At 39.0% G+C, this 14,340-nt stretch overlaps 1 protein-coding gene across 3 annotated transcripts in view; it reads left to right on the forward strand.

The window, feature by feature from the left end:
• Positions 1-14,340, forward strand: part of RASGRF2 (Ras protein specific guanine nucleotide releasing factor 2) — a 140,211-nt gene that overhangs the window by 81,499 nt on the left and 44,372 nt on the right. For 2 of the 3 annotated variants that reach the window (XR_014576629.1, XM_083817212.1), the window contains exons 16-17: positions 1,262-1,390; positions 2,605-2,694. Coding sequence is in view for 2 of the 3 variants with exons in the window: in XM_083817212.1 (XP_083673338.1) it covers positions 1,262-1,390; positions 2,605-2,694 (219 nt within the window). In the remaining variant the exon portion in view is untranslated. The remainder of the gene's footprint in view (positions 1-1,261; positions 1,391-2,604; positions 2,695-14,340) is intronic. The other variant, XM_083817213.1, reaches the window with a different exon arrangement.

Below are 14,340 nucleotides of genomic sequence, written 5' to 3' on the forward strand. Positions count from 1 at the left end.
CATTCCACATCATTCAGACATGGTTCTTGGTTTCAGAAATTTTCTGGGTAAGGAGACCAATTCTATTTAATCAGGAGACACCATCTCATTATGGTTAATACTCTTGCTCTGGTACTGCCAGATTTCCAGAAAAACAGAGGTGGCTTATGCTAAATCCAATATAATGTACAAATTCAGTTTCCCAGGACTTATTGTTATGGTGGAGGTTGTTCTTGTTGAATGTGGTCCATTTACATTCTGGAATTTTCACCTCCTTCACCCACTTCCAAAGTTTATTTATATTTTTCTATATTTATAGCACTTACTTTATAGTACTACAGGCACAGTTGTCATTTGTATCAAATGTAGAATATATTTTGTCAGCTTTTTGAAAATACTTGGTTTTCCCTCGTTTAGGAGGTATTCTTTTTGCTATTCTGTAGTTATGATCATTCCTTTCATTATGCTTCTGACAGAAGAATGCCTCCATAGACTAATCAGCTCTACAGTGTTGTTTGGCCCTTTTATTAGGCAGTTTTCTGATTATAGATAGTTATCCAACAAAGGTTCTTTTTCATGAGCTCATATGAAACTTATGACTTCACATATCCTTATTACATTTGCATTCCACTGGATATTCTGCTGACTTGAATTGCAGTCATAGCCAAACTATTTTTAAAACTGAGAACTTGCTGTTTTTCACCAAATTCTTTATTTATGAGCTTTTGTTTGACTATGTCATAGGTACAAAACTTTCCTTCCAGAGGATAATTATTGCTGAATCTTCTTAATGCAGATGATGCATAGCAAGTTCCAAAAACAGTACCATTTAAATGTACTATTATATAACAACTATAAAAAACAGATTAAACGTGAACAATTTTGTGTTAAATAATATTTATGTGTATAAGGTTTGGTGTTTAAACACTGGTATAAAGTGCTATTAACTAATGACTTTTTTTTTCCTTTTTTTTTTTTTTCAGTGAAGCCTCTTTTGACACACAAATCCTTTTGTGTCATTGCAGTACAGTTCAGATTGTTCAAAGTTGCTTATTTGCAGACTTTCTATCTTTTGGTGTTCATAAACTGAGAGCCCTGAATCACCTGTGTACTCTGTGTTCTCTGCAGAGCAGCACTATTTTCATATCAAAAACAAAATAATCTGACTATGCTCTGTGATTTAAAAAAGCGTACTTTAAAGCCACATATCTTTTTTCCCAATGACCATGAGTTGTAAAATATGAGTGATCATCCCAGTGTTAACATCCAATTTCTTTTAAAGCAGCAGTTCTAGAGTCTGTGTCAGTGGACAGGACTATTCCTGAAAGCACCTCAGCAGTGGATACTACAGAACTTTCCCCATGTAGATCCCCTTCAACACCACGTCATCTCCGCTATCGTCAATCAGGAGGTATGAAACTAAACTGCTCTGTGTAATTTTAAAGAGTGTAAATACTGTAGCTGTAATCTTTGCAGAATACTAGAAAAGAATAATCTTTGAATAATGTGTTTTATTTGTATTTTCCTTATTTCTCAGGTATAAAAATAAAAGCATTAAAATGTGAATTATGGCAGTCAGTACAGTTAGAACAAGAGACTTGGAAGCACATTGGACTTCCGTGTATGATGAAATGTTCTTTAATAGATTGAACAGGATGTACTAATACTGAATCAGTCTTGTTCTCAAAAAATTCACAAGACCTTTACAGATTTTTTCAGCTACTAAGGGGACATATTTTGGACACCATATGTAATCATGAAATACACAATACCCATTATTGTCAATGGGGAATGACTATGTCTGTTTCCTTGTATGAAACTGAAAATTTACAGATGGTATCGCATTATTCATTCCAAAATTTGAATAAACTGCTCAGTTGAAGAGGAAGAGTGAGAGCTGGAGCTCCTCAAATAGCTCTCACATGGCTATTCAAAATCATTAACAGAGCTGTGAGCTATGTCCATGAATACTTAAAATGCTGTCATCTCACACAAGCCAGATTTCAAGGCAGTTGTTTGATGCCTGGGATTATAAAAACAAAAACAGAACAGATTCTTCTCAACTGTTAAGTTACTGAGACACTTCGATATTAAACCAACAGTAATCTTTTGTTATTGGGTATGGTTACAGTGGGATGGCAAGATTTTGGAGCTGGAAATTGGGAGGAACAGTACTATATTATCCAAGAATTGATCAGAATCAACATTCACAGAACTCCTTATATAGAAATCTTGAGAAATTTTGCAGAACTGTACTTATCTTAAGCAGTGATCTCGAAAATCTGTAAATCTCATCAGGATTGGTTAAGATGCTTAGTCTTTTAACATCATTTTTTGTTACAGTTGATCCTCTGTACCATTGTTTCTCTTATTCCTCATCCCTGGCAATGTCTTAATTTTTTTCCATAGTGACGTCAATTATAACAACCTGGAAATAAAATTCAAATCACAAATATCATTGTGATATTTTTATTTCCTTTCATGTAAAATCCTGTGACAGTGACAATAGAAAATGTTCACAACATATAAACATTAGTGAAGAATTCAAATATTACTGTCACCTAACCTGGAAAAATCAAAAGCTTGTAGTAGCTGTCAACCTTTCTCTGTCTGTTCCCTTTACAGTACAAACTGCTGACAACAGTCACTGTGCCGTTTCTCCTGCTTCTGCTTTTGCTATTGCCACAGCTGCAGCAGGGCATGGGAGTCCACCAGGTGAGAAAAATTTACTGTAACAAAGAGAGATAACAAGATATCTGGGTCTCAGAAGGTAAATATTTCTTAGGAAAGTATTTACCTGAATCCCAAATAGCTTTTGTTATTATTTATTACTTTAATCTGCTTGGTGCCCTATCTTGGCTGGAGCCTTGGCTTCAAATTATGAGGCCAATATGAAATATTTATAATGTGTATCTCATTTAATATAAAGGTTTTTCTTAAAACTTTTTGAAATTATGATAAACTGAACTAAAGGTAAAAAATACTATATTACAGTACTTAATAAAAACAGTATTTAACCCTGTAAGTTTTTATAGGAGAAATTCAAACACTGGTTTTATCTCACAAATGCAATGTAGAATGTAGAATTGTGATTGTATGATTGAGTTGACTTGAATACACAGTTCAGTTACATTCAAAAGCAACTTGAAAAGATGGCATTAAGAAAGAATGAAAGTAAGGAAATCCATTCACCAAATTCTCATTTGAAAAAAAAATATCTCCAAAGTCCTTATGTATTACAACCTTCTGCTTAACAAATAAATAAATAAATAAAAATATCCAGATTTAATAGAAAGTCTATGTTTACTGCAAATCAAAGGGTCACTGAGAAATTGACCCATAAAAGTGACTAACAGGATAAAGAGCTTACGGTGTTCTGGTACATCTGCTCTGTTGCATTTCAGGCTGCAGCAATCTGAAAATTTTGTCCCATGAAGCAATTTTTGTCACCAGATAGTAAAATAATCTTTTAGCTGTTTCTCTACCACTCTGCTCTGGGGAATTGTCAGTAACTTTCATTATATCTACATTAAAGAAGGAAAGGTTTTAGAATAAACACGAATTTTAACAAGTGAGGTCTTCATACTGTACCACATACTTTCAAGAAACTGCTGTAGGCTTTGTGCCTATGTTTTATGGACTCTAAGTTTACCAAACTGTTCAGCAAGATTTTGGATAGTCACTGTATAAACCAATCATACATAGACTTACATCAGAATCATATTTTTTTTTTTTTTAATGTTCTATCTGTCACATTTATGCACTATGTCTAACATTGTGTGCATTTGCTTTATGAGTGAGTAGGCATCATGCTAAAATAATTTCTGGACAGGCATGGATGAGTGTTCCTTGTATACTTTCTTTGATTTTGGGATGATTACAAGAGTTACATTCAGTTTTAAGAACTGTATAAACCTCACACAAACAGGTATTTAATACTTTTTTTCTGAAGAGATTAATATCTTCTGACTTTGGAATCTGTCATTACCAACGAATCAGTAACACATTTTGCTTTATGAATATATAAGAATATATTTACAAATTGTTCACAAAATACAGTAAAAGTAAAAAACCCTGTTTTCCACTAGGACCAACACAATTAACAATTACAGCTTTTGTATTTTAAAAGCACATCTTAATTCTTGTCACCTAAGTGTGAGGATAAATAAAATCTACAAGTATGCAATTGAATGAATTTCAAAGCACTGAAAAAGGAAGGTAACGGCTCTAATATTCTTATAATTACTTTTTTGTATTGCTTTTTATGCTGGTTCTTCATAAAAAGTCTACTTACATCTGCTGGCTAATGTAAAAAACAAAAAGATTTGTCATTCAGATGGACATGATCTCTCGGTGAGTCAGGTCTCAGTAGTGAATGAGTTTTATGTTTCATGCTTCTTCTTCTTTTTTTTTTTTTTTTTTCCCAGTTGGTTCTTGTCCTCTTTGGTGCAGATACTGTAAAGTGTGCTGTTTAATATAGTCCTACATAGAACATAAATAAAATGGCAGATGAAATTCAATGCTGATAAATACTAAGTAAATGTACACGAGAAAAAACAGTCCAAGCTTTACAAGTGAAAAGATGGGCTTTGTGCTCAGCATTATTGTTCAGGTTTGAGATCTGAGGATTATAACAGGTAGTCCTATTAAGCCATCCTAGTGCTCAGCAGCAGCCAAGAAGGTAAAGGAAACATCAGGAATGGTTAGGAAAGAAGCAGAGAACAGAACAGGGAAGACCATTATACTATCATTGTATAAATTCAAAATTTGAATGTATAGAATCATAGAATCATAGAGTAGTTTGGATTGGAAGGGACCTTAAAGATCGCCTAATTCCAACCCCCCCACCACGTTCAGGGACTCCTCCCACTAGACCAGGTTGCTCTAAGCCCCATGCAGCCTGGCCTTGATGTATATTGAATACTATGTACTGTAGTGATACATCATCTTTGAGATGAGGGAAGGAGAACTAGAGAAGGTTCAGAGACTGCACTCAAGGATGACTGGAATTGTAAAATGGCTTCTGTGCATTTGAAGTTCAGAAAAGAGATGACTTGAAGGACTGATGAGAAAATTCTGTAAAATCATGGATTCCACAGGGAGTGTTAATAGGCATTTTTTTCCATTTCTGATGCCAGAGGTAGGAGGCATCCAATGAATTTCACGAGGCCAAGGTTCAAAATAAACACAAGTCTCTGGTTCTTTGTGCAATGAATAGAAGGCCTTTGAGATTCTGTTGAAGTATGTTGTGAATGAGAGAGATTTGCCCAGGTTCAAAAACTGGACAGCTGCGTGAAAGTGGGAGTCACCGGGAGTTACTAGATAGGCAAATTTAACAGCTTCAGGAGCTGAAAACAGTTGGAGCTTGTGGAAAAATATTAGGAAGTAAGAATCATCTGTGCATCTTATATTCTCACTGTTCACTGAAGTCTGTCTCTGGTTAGTTTGGTTTGGTTTCCCAGGGCAAGACCTCTTAGCTCTTCTCTTCTTTCCGTCTTCCAGTTTTCACTGTTCAGAGATGTGTCAAAGCGAGTACATTAACAGACACATCAGAAAGCCCTACAATCATGCACTCTACCAAAGCCAGGCATGAGGAATATTTAATCATCCCCTGGGAAGAGTGTTGGCCATAATATAACTAGTGTCACCGTGCAGTGGTAAGTTTGTATGTTGATAAGTATGCAAAGCTCTGAACAGCTCTCCCATGTCATATGATAGCTTGGCTTTTCTTTAGATAAGAAACTGGGGAAAAGCTGCCTATGTTGCTCCTGTCTGCAGGCTGCAGCCAGCAAGTGGGCTGGGTGGGAAGCCAAAGGTGAAGGTCATTTGAGTACTTTGGCTACTGCAGATCTCGTTGTACTTCCCCCTTTGGATGGAGTCTGAATGTAGTGCATGTTGGCAGAGTTCTCAGTGTGCTCAATAAACACAGTGGGGATCAATGCTGTACTTCAGGGGCTTTGATAGTGTTGTCAGGGCACCCTCATCTCTTGGGTTCATTTGTTATCTGGGCGCAGGAGATGCACAAACAGGGCTATCAGGGCCCAGACAATAGCTCAAGCTTGCCCCACCACAAGATAGGCTGCACTAGTTTATGAGCTGCTGAAAAGGAAGTGGTGGGCACCACTGCATTGCTGTACAGCATGCAGAGCTTCCTGCAGATAAGGAATTGATCGCTGAACCAGAATGACTCAAGTTCTTATGCCCTTCAGCATTTCTTTATAACATACTGATTTTGATGCCATTAATTATAGTTATTGTACAGGTAGCTGCATTTATGATGGCAAGTTGTACTTCTTGTCCTGTCGTTTTAGTCCATCTGTCTAGTTTAATAGTAATCTCTACATATCTTACTCATGTTTTTGGCTACACCCTTCCAGAAAATTAGCAAATAACTTGTTTATTTTAGCAACATGATAAAGGTAAATAGAAATACAAAGTGAAAGTAGAAATTGTTAAATTAAGCACCACAGGTAGACAGCTTGGTGCCTGCATGAATGATAATATGCACAGTAGGGACAAACACAGCTTGTTGTGTCCTTTATATGTCCTTTTTCTTTTGAACTATGTGACCAATGGCTGGATGGTTCATAGGTTGATGCAGCTGTAGTGCTCTGTCACGATTAATAGGCTGCTCTGTATCTTCATTCTTCTTCCCAATTCATAAAAATAGGGTAGTATAGTAACATCTTCTACCATAGAAACAGGCAAGCCAAAGTCACTTTATTCTCCGATCTTAACAGCTTTATTTCGTTGCAGTAAAGCTCATTCTTTAGGGAACAGGACTCTTCTGAAAGTTATGCAAACATCCTTCTCTAGAACAGTGTAAGATAACCAGTTTTTCTGACTAGATGTAAACTAGCATAAATATAAGTTGTTGTAGGGACATGTATTCTTTATTTATTCTGAACTACCATCTGCATTTCCTCAAACTCTCTTTCCTTGCTCCTGAGCACTTCTGTTCAGCCACATGCTTCTCAAAGTGGTGGATAAACCCTGAGCAATCAAGAACATATACCTGCTCAGGGACATTAGCTATCTGAGCTGTTTCCTCATGCCTCTAGAAAAGTGGTTCTTGATTTCTGGCTGAATCAGAGACAGCTCCAATAAGCAACACAAAGGTACCTAGCAGCTCTGTTCTGATGTCTGCCTTCTTCTTTTCTGTAGAGAAAAGTCCCTACAAAAAAATAATTTCAACAATCTCAGCCTAATGAATGTCCTGTCAATCTCTTCAATCATTTGTAGTTTAACAGTAAAAAAATTGTTGCAGAATATTACAAGAATTAATTGATAACAGTATAATCTATACAGCACCCACAGCATAGCACTGTATAAAAAACAATGTATTATATGAAATATAATAAGGTTATTTCTTTCATTTGTTGCTTGTAGAACTTGTGAATTTGCCTGGTTTATCTTTTCACAATCCCTTCAAACGTGTTATTGCTTCTTTTTCTCCTTTTATTTTTCTCAATTTTGCACAGAATCAGAACACAATCTCAAGATCTGTGAGAGTACCATGCACTGATTTTTAAAGAAAAATAGTATTTTATCATTCATTTATTGAACCTGCTTGCTTTGCATGCAGGTCATCATACATGTTAATATTCATAAACTATGAAAGTGTTCTGTGTGACTAGAAGAGATTATAATTTCACTTCAAATCTTGAGCAGTTATATGGATGAAGACAAATTAGGGAAATAATGCTGTACTGTTTTTGTAGAATCATATTATCATTGAATGGTTTGGGTTGGAAAGGCCCTGAAAAACCACGTAAATCCAGCCCCCCAGCTACAGGCAGGGACACCTACCAGGTCACTGTCCTTGAGCACTTCCAGGGAATGGGGCACCCACGACTTCCCTGGGCAACCTGTTCCAGTGCCTCACCACCCTCTGAGGGAAGAATTTCTTCCTTATATCTAATCTAAACCTTCCCTCTTTTAGTTTAAAACCATTCCCCCTGTCCTATCACCATCTGCCCTTCTAAAAAGTCTCTCCCCAACTTTATTGTAAGTCCTCTTTAAGTATTGAAAGACTGTAATAAGGCCTCCCCAGAGTCTTCTCTTCTTCAGAATAAACAACCCCTGTACTCTCAGCTTATCTTTGTAATAGAAGTGCTGCAGCCTTCTGATCATCTTTGCGTCCCTCCTCTGGACCCACTCCAACAGGTCCATGTCTTTCTTGTGCAGGGGGACCCAGACCTGGATGCTGTACTCCAGGTGGGGTCTCATGAGAGCAGAGTAGAGGGGGAGAATCATTTCCTTCAGCCTGCTAGTTATACGTCTTTCGATGCAGCCTGGGATACTAGGGCTTTCTGGGCTGCAAGTGCATATTGCCAGCTTGGGTTCTGTTTTTCACCCACCAACACACCCAAATCCTTCTCCATAAGGCTGCTCTCAATCTGGTTGTTACCCAGCCTATATTCTTGTTTGGGATTACCCTGACTCAGGTGCTGGACCTTGCACTTGGCCTTGTTGAACTTCATGAGGTTCACATGGGCCTATTTCTCAATCCTGTCCATGTCCCTCCAGATGGCATCCTGTCCTTGTGAAGTGTCTGCTACACCGCGCCGCTTGATGTCATTCACAAACCTGTTGAGGATGCACTCAATCCCACTGTCTATGACATTAACACAGATATTAAACAATACTGGTCCTAATACAGATGTCTGAAAGACACTACTTGTTGCTGATCATCTGGATGTTGAGCTGTTGACAGCAACTCTCTGGATGTGGCCATCCAGCCAACTCCTTATCCATCAAATAGTTCATCAATCCAATCCATGTCTTTCCAAACTGGAGACAAGTATGTTGTGTGGGACTGTGTCAAAGGCCTTACAGAAGACCGGGCAGATGACATCGTTCAGTTTTCCCTTATCAGCTGATGCAATCACTCCAGCATGGAAGGTCACCAGATTGGTCAGGCATGATTTGCCCTTGGTGAATGATGAATAAAACAAAAAGTATCTAAGAACATAACAAATATAAATTTCTGCTTTACTAAGAAAGTCTAACACAATTTTAAGATAAATAGTTAATCTTGAATTGATCATTTTATTTTGAAACTTTTCTACTGAACATGGGCTTCAGGGAGATTATTTTGACAAAACCTAAATTCAAGGTCTAAATTAATCTTCAATACTCAGTATAGTCTTAGCAGAAATGCTAAAAGAACTTAGAGAAGCATATTTTTTCCTCAAATAAAATTAGAAACCCAGAATCTCCTGACATGGAAAACAAATGTTAGACAAGAAGCAAATACTTAATCCGAAACAAACAGATGTATATATTATTCCCTCATGAGCATGGCAGCTTTTAACCAGTAACTCTGCCATCCCATTTCAACTTGGGTACTTTGGTATTTCCAGCATGCTGCAAAGCTGCCTTCTTCCTCCTACAGCATGCTGATCTGCACTGTAAAGAATGTACCATTTTTCACAAGAACAAGGTGACATATTATGAGAGAGGATAGGAGTGGGATGGAAGCTTGTGGTTGGCAGGAGGGCCTGGCTTCTTCAGTATAAGCATTTGTTTTTTAAAACACATATGAAAGGGAAAGGAGAGGAAGTGAGAAAGAAGTAGGAAAAAAGAGTCTTTGGGGGAGTATCTCTGACAAACATGATTTGTATGTAGGAAAATGGGCCCCATGCTAGCAAAGGAGGTAAGATGATTTTATTCTTTATAATTCTAATGATTTAAAAGAGTAATTAAAATAACAGCTTGAAGCTTCAAAGCATCTACACAAAAATGAATTGCTTATGTACTGTCCCTTTCAATTAATTGCCTAAACATATCTCTGGTGGTAAGTTAACTAACTTGAGCTATTTACCCAAGGGTTGTTTAGGAGAATTTTTCCTAAGGCCTTTGAATTTTGAAGCTTCTACCCTATGAAAGAACATTTCAAAAGATCACTCAGTCAGTCTTCATGTTCATTATGTAGAGGAAGTATAACCAAGATCCTTATAATATTCACTGGATATTCCTATAGATTACAGTAATGGTTCAGAAAAACGATCTAAATTGCCCTTGGTTTTTGTGTAGCAAAACTGATTGGCCTGTTTATCCAGCAATTTTCTGGTGTAATCTGCTTTTTCCATAGTTCTTTGTATGTCTGCAGAAATGATCAGACAGTCCTTTGCAGCTGCAGCACATTCTCAGCAAAGCAAGCAGAAAACCTGCACCATTGATTGCTAGTTGAAGCTGCTAAATGCAAGCAGTGTCTTTCTTTAAAGCGATTCCATCTGCCTGGGCATTCAAAAGTACCTGCTGTTGTCACTTCCACATGCTACCACTGAAAAATAGTTTCCGTTGTTGACAATGCATCTAATATGGTTTGTGAGTTCTGGATCTATGGTCCTGCAGTTGGTTGCTGTCTATGGAGGTGTCATATTCCATTGTTAATCATGGCCTTTAAACTATGTATAAAAAGATTTATGATACTTTCCACTGATAATTGGTTATGCATTAGTGCACTAATTAGATGCATTAGTGATGGAAAAGACGTACAGAAAAATGTACAGTATAAATGTCTCAGTTATTTTGACTTGGCTATTCATGATCAATGCCAGGAATAAATTATTGTGGGCCATTTGTACTTTGTAGTTATGTATTGTACTGTATTTGACCACGTCTGATATAAAGCTGCCAAACCTTGATTGTAGAGCAACTGAACACAGATGAGGATAATCAGTGTTGAAATTTTGATGTGAAAATGAATACAGAAAGTTCTCATCAGAGGTGCTGCAGGTATTTGTCTGCAGTAAACTATCCTAATAGTAACAGCAATAACAAATAGAAATGGACTTTTGTAAATGATAGGTATGGTTACCAGAATGATATATTTTCTCTTGAAAGCTGCATAAGTACTGAAGGTATGCCAGATGAGTCCTGTGAACTCTGAATTGGACACATTAGCCTTGCTTTGATTACTGTCACGCTATTAGACAGAGAACAATCAGCTAAAAGTAGTAATTCATGTTTCATAGAGACCCAAATGACACAGTGTGTCATGTGAAGGCCTTTCCATTTTGAGAAATCAAGCACAGATAGATTATGACTGATTGCTTATTTAAAAAGGCTAAAATTAGCATGAGAAAGTTCAGCAAAGGTTTTTAGTGAGAGCTGCTCAGCTTATTTTAGGTTGTGACCAGTGGTGCTGTTCTGCAGGCCTTCAAACTATTAGCCAGCTCCCAGTGTCACAGTATTTTTGGTTTACTTTGTTTGTTTTGGCATAAGGAATTGGAATAAGGGAATAACACTTTGTACCAAATGATACAAGAGAGATCCTATGTGCATGTTTGTATGTCCGTGTGCCTGTGGTGATATATATGATTGTGACAAGAGGAGGCACTGTGGCTTCACATACTGTTGCCAGTGTGGTGCACTCAGCACTTCAATTGGATAGTGTGACTTGGGAGTCGCACCCATGCAAAATTATGAAGGTATACAATCCCAGTGCAGTGGGATTCCACTGATGTCTGAAATGGAAAGGCATGTAGAAACATAAATTATGTTTTAATCATACATAGTATTTCCTTATTAGTTACCGTGTTGCACACAGATTGATGTGAATATTTAGTTCCACATTCAAGGATACCAGCTATACTGTTCAGGAGGTATTTTCCTAATTCTGAACAGAGGAATAATAATTTAGCATTACACAGTTATGCTTTGTAAAACAGATTCTGGAGTAGGAAGTAAAGTTAATATGGAAATTATTAAGGGGACATTAGAATTATGTGAGGTTAGTGAAGGAGATGTGAGAACTGTTTCTTCTTCCATTGTGAGAAGACAGGCAGAGAGAGATTTCCTTGCCATGGTGAATGTTACGTTAAGGAAGAGTGATATCTGACAGACGATGAGATGGACTCTACATTATGTGGATAGTAGGGTAGTGCACTTCTGTATTATTACTGTACTCAACATTTTATATTATATCAATTGTCACAAGCCAGCCTTTGAAAAGGTATATATTTCTTTATGGTGAGTCAAACATGTAGTCCATGTCTACAGTCAAACCAGAGAATTTGTGTCTTTTTTTAATTTGATTTTCAGTATGTTGGCATAAACATTCCTATTAGTACTAGTTATAATAATTTTGCACTCAGTAATTTTCTTGGTTATAACATCTCATCCTCTGTACTGGAAAAGCTTTGTCAAACTTCTTCCTTAAGAATCCAGACCTGAAAAAAATATCATGATGGTGATATCCCAATTGGTAATTGAGATGCAAAGAATTTTATCATCCATTGTTCTGTAGCTTAACTCAGTCCTGCGTTTCACAGGAGTGAAACAACTGGGTCACGAGTATTGCAAAGACTATTTCTAAGCAGTTGGAAGATGGCCTTAATTTTAACCGTAATGCTTTAGGTAGCAGGTTTCCACGTGGAACTCCTGTCATAGTTACGGGATATCATCCGATCAGTGACATCAGGGCTCCAGGCATGGTTAGTAATCCTGTTTAGGTTGTGTACCTCCCTTCCCACTCCCCGCTTTGTGGTCAGGAACTGCAATGTTTAGTTCCAAGAAAGAAAAGGATTCATGTGGGAATTGGTTTCCTCCCCTGATCTTTTATGCATGACAACCAAGTGGTTTTTTTTTTTTTTTTTTCCCTTGTTGTTGTTGTTTTACCTAATGGCTTTAGCCAGAAACTGAAAAAGTGACTACTAGTTCCCTCTTGGGAACATATTATAATGAGATTTCCAGACCAATTCATGTAGACTTAGGAGGGTTTGATAAGCGCCGAGACCTGAATATTGCATAGCTTCCTTCAGTTCCACATTTTGATTGAAGAACTGGAAGTGAAGCTGGGTGGGAAATAATCATTGACTTACTCTAAACCTTACACTGTTCTTCATAAAAAATGGTTATGTAACAGTTAACCAGAAGCATAGACCAACCAGCTTTCCTTCCTTGCAGCAGGAGAGTTTTTAGGAGTTTAGGATGTCCTTTCTGGAGTTAGACACAGCTAGTGTTCATGTTGCAGCAAGACCTGCCGGGCTGGCTGCAATGCAGCGAGTGTCTTCTGTGGGGCTGCAGGGGTCTGACTGTGGTGTATTTACTCACCTGGGCAACCGAGCTCCACCACAGCCGCTGTCTCACTCCCCCTCCTCAAAGCGAAAGGGGAAGAAAATAGGATGAAAAGGGCTCAAGGGCTGAGATAAGGACAGGGAGGGAGATCACTCAACAATTATCGTGAAGGGCAAAACAGACTCAGCATAGGGAGATTAGAGAAATTTGTTACCTAGTACTAACAAGCTAGACAAGTGAGAAATAAAAAATAAAACCACCTTGCCCTATCCACCCTCTTCCACGTCCTCCTCCCAAGTGGTGCAGGGTAACTGCACCATGGAGGCTGTTTAGTCCCTAAAGTTTTGTCTTCGCCCCTCCTTCACGGTCCCGCTCTGCCCCTGCTCCACATGGGGTCCCTCCCACGGGATGCCGTCCTTACTGAACTGAGCCTGCGGGGGCTGCCCACAGGCAGCAGCTCTTCAGGAACTGCTCCCACACGGCTCCGTACCACGGGGTCCATCCATCCCCCAGGAGCAAACTGCTCCAGCACGGGTCCCCCACGGGCGGCAGCTCCCCCCAGACCCCCTGCTCCTGCGTGGGCTCCTCTCCACGGGCTGCAGCTCCGGCCCGGGGCCTGCTCCTGCGGGGGCTCTCCATGGGCCGCAGCCTCCTCCAGGCCACATCCACCTGCTCCACCGGGGGCTCCTCCACGGGCTGCAGCGTGGAGATCTGCTCCGTGTGGGACCCGTGGGTGCAGGGGGACAGCCTGCTCCACCAGGGGCCTCTCCACAGGCCGCAGGGGAACTGCTGCTGCCTGCCTGGAGCACCTCCTGCCCTCCTGCTGCACTCACCTGGGGGCTGCAGGGCTGCTTCTCTCTCCTCTCTCTCCCAGCTGCTGTTGTGCAGCAGTTTTTTTTTTCCCCTTTCTTAAATCTGCTCTCACAGAGGTGCAACCAACATCACTTATTGGCTCATCTCTGGCCAGTGGCAGGTCCCTTTTGGAGGTGGCTGAAACTGGCCCTTATCTAACGTGGGGTAGATGCTGGATTCTTCTCACAGAGGCCACCCCTGCAGCTCCCTGCTAACCAAAACCTTGCCACATAAACCCAGTACACTGAATACAATGCCACAGCAGAAGCAAACATCCTTCTCTTGTAGGCTGTATTTTCAACATGTGTTCACCAAGCTGCTTTTGTGAGACATTTGTGTATGTTTTCTCCTGCCAGACAGTATTTTACTGGAATTTCAGTAGGGAAATGAAAATAGAGATTAAGACTAATTTGTTTGGAATCTTCCTTCTAATTTGATAACCCTGAATACTATTCCTTTCCCCCGAATATTCACCTACTCTGT

This window comes from Anser anser (genome assembly GCF_964211835.1).
Source record: "Anser anser genome assembly, chromosome: Z".
Lineage (NCBI taxonomy): Eukaryota > Metazoa > Chordata > Aves > Anseriformes > Anatidae > Anser > Anser anser.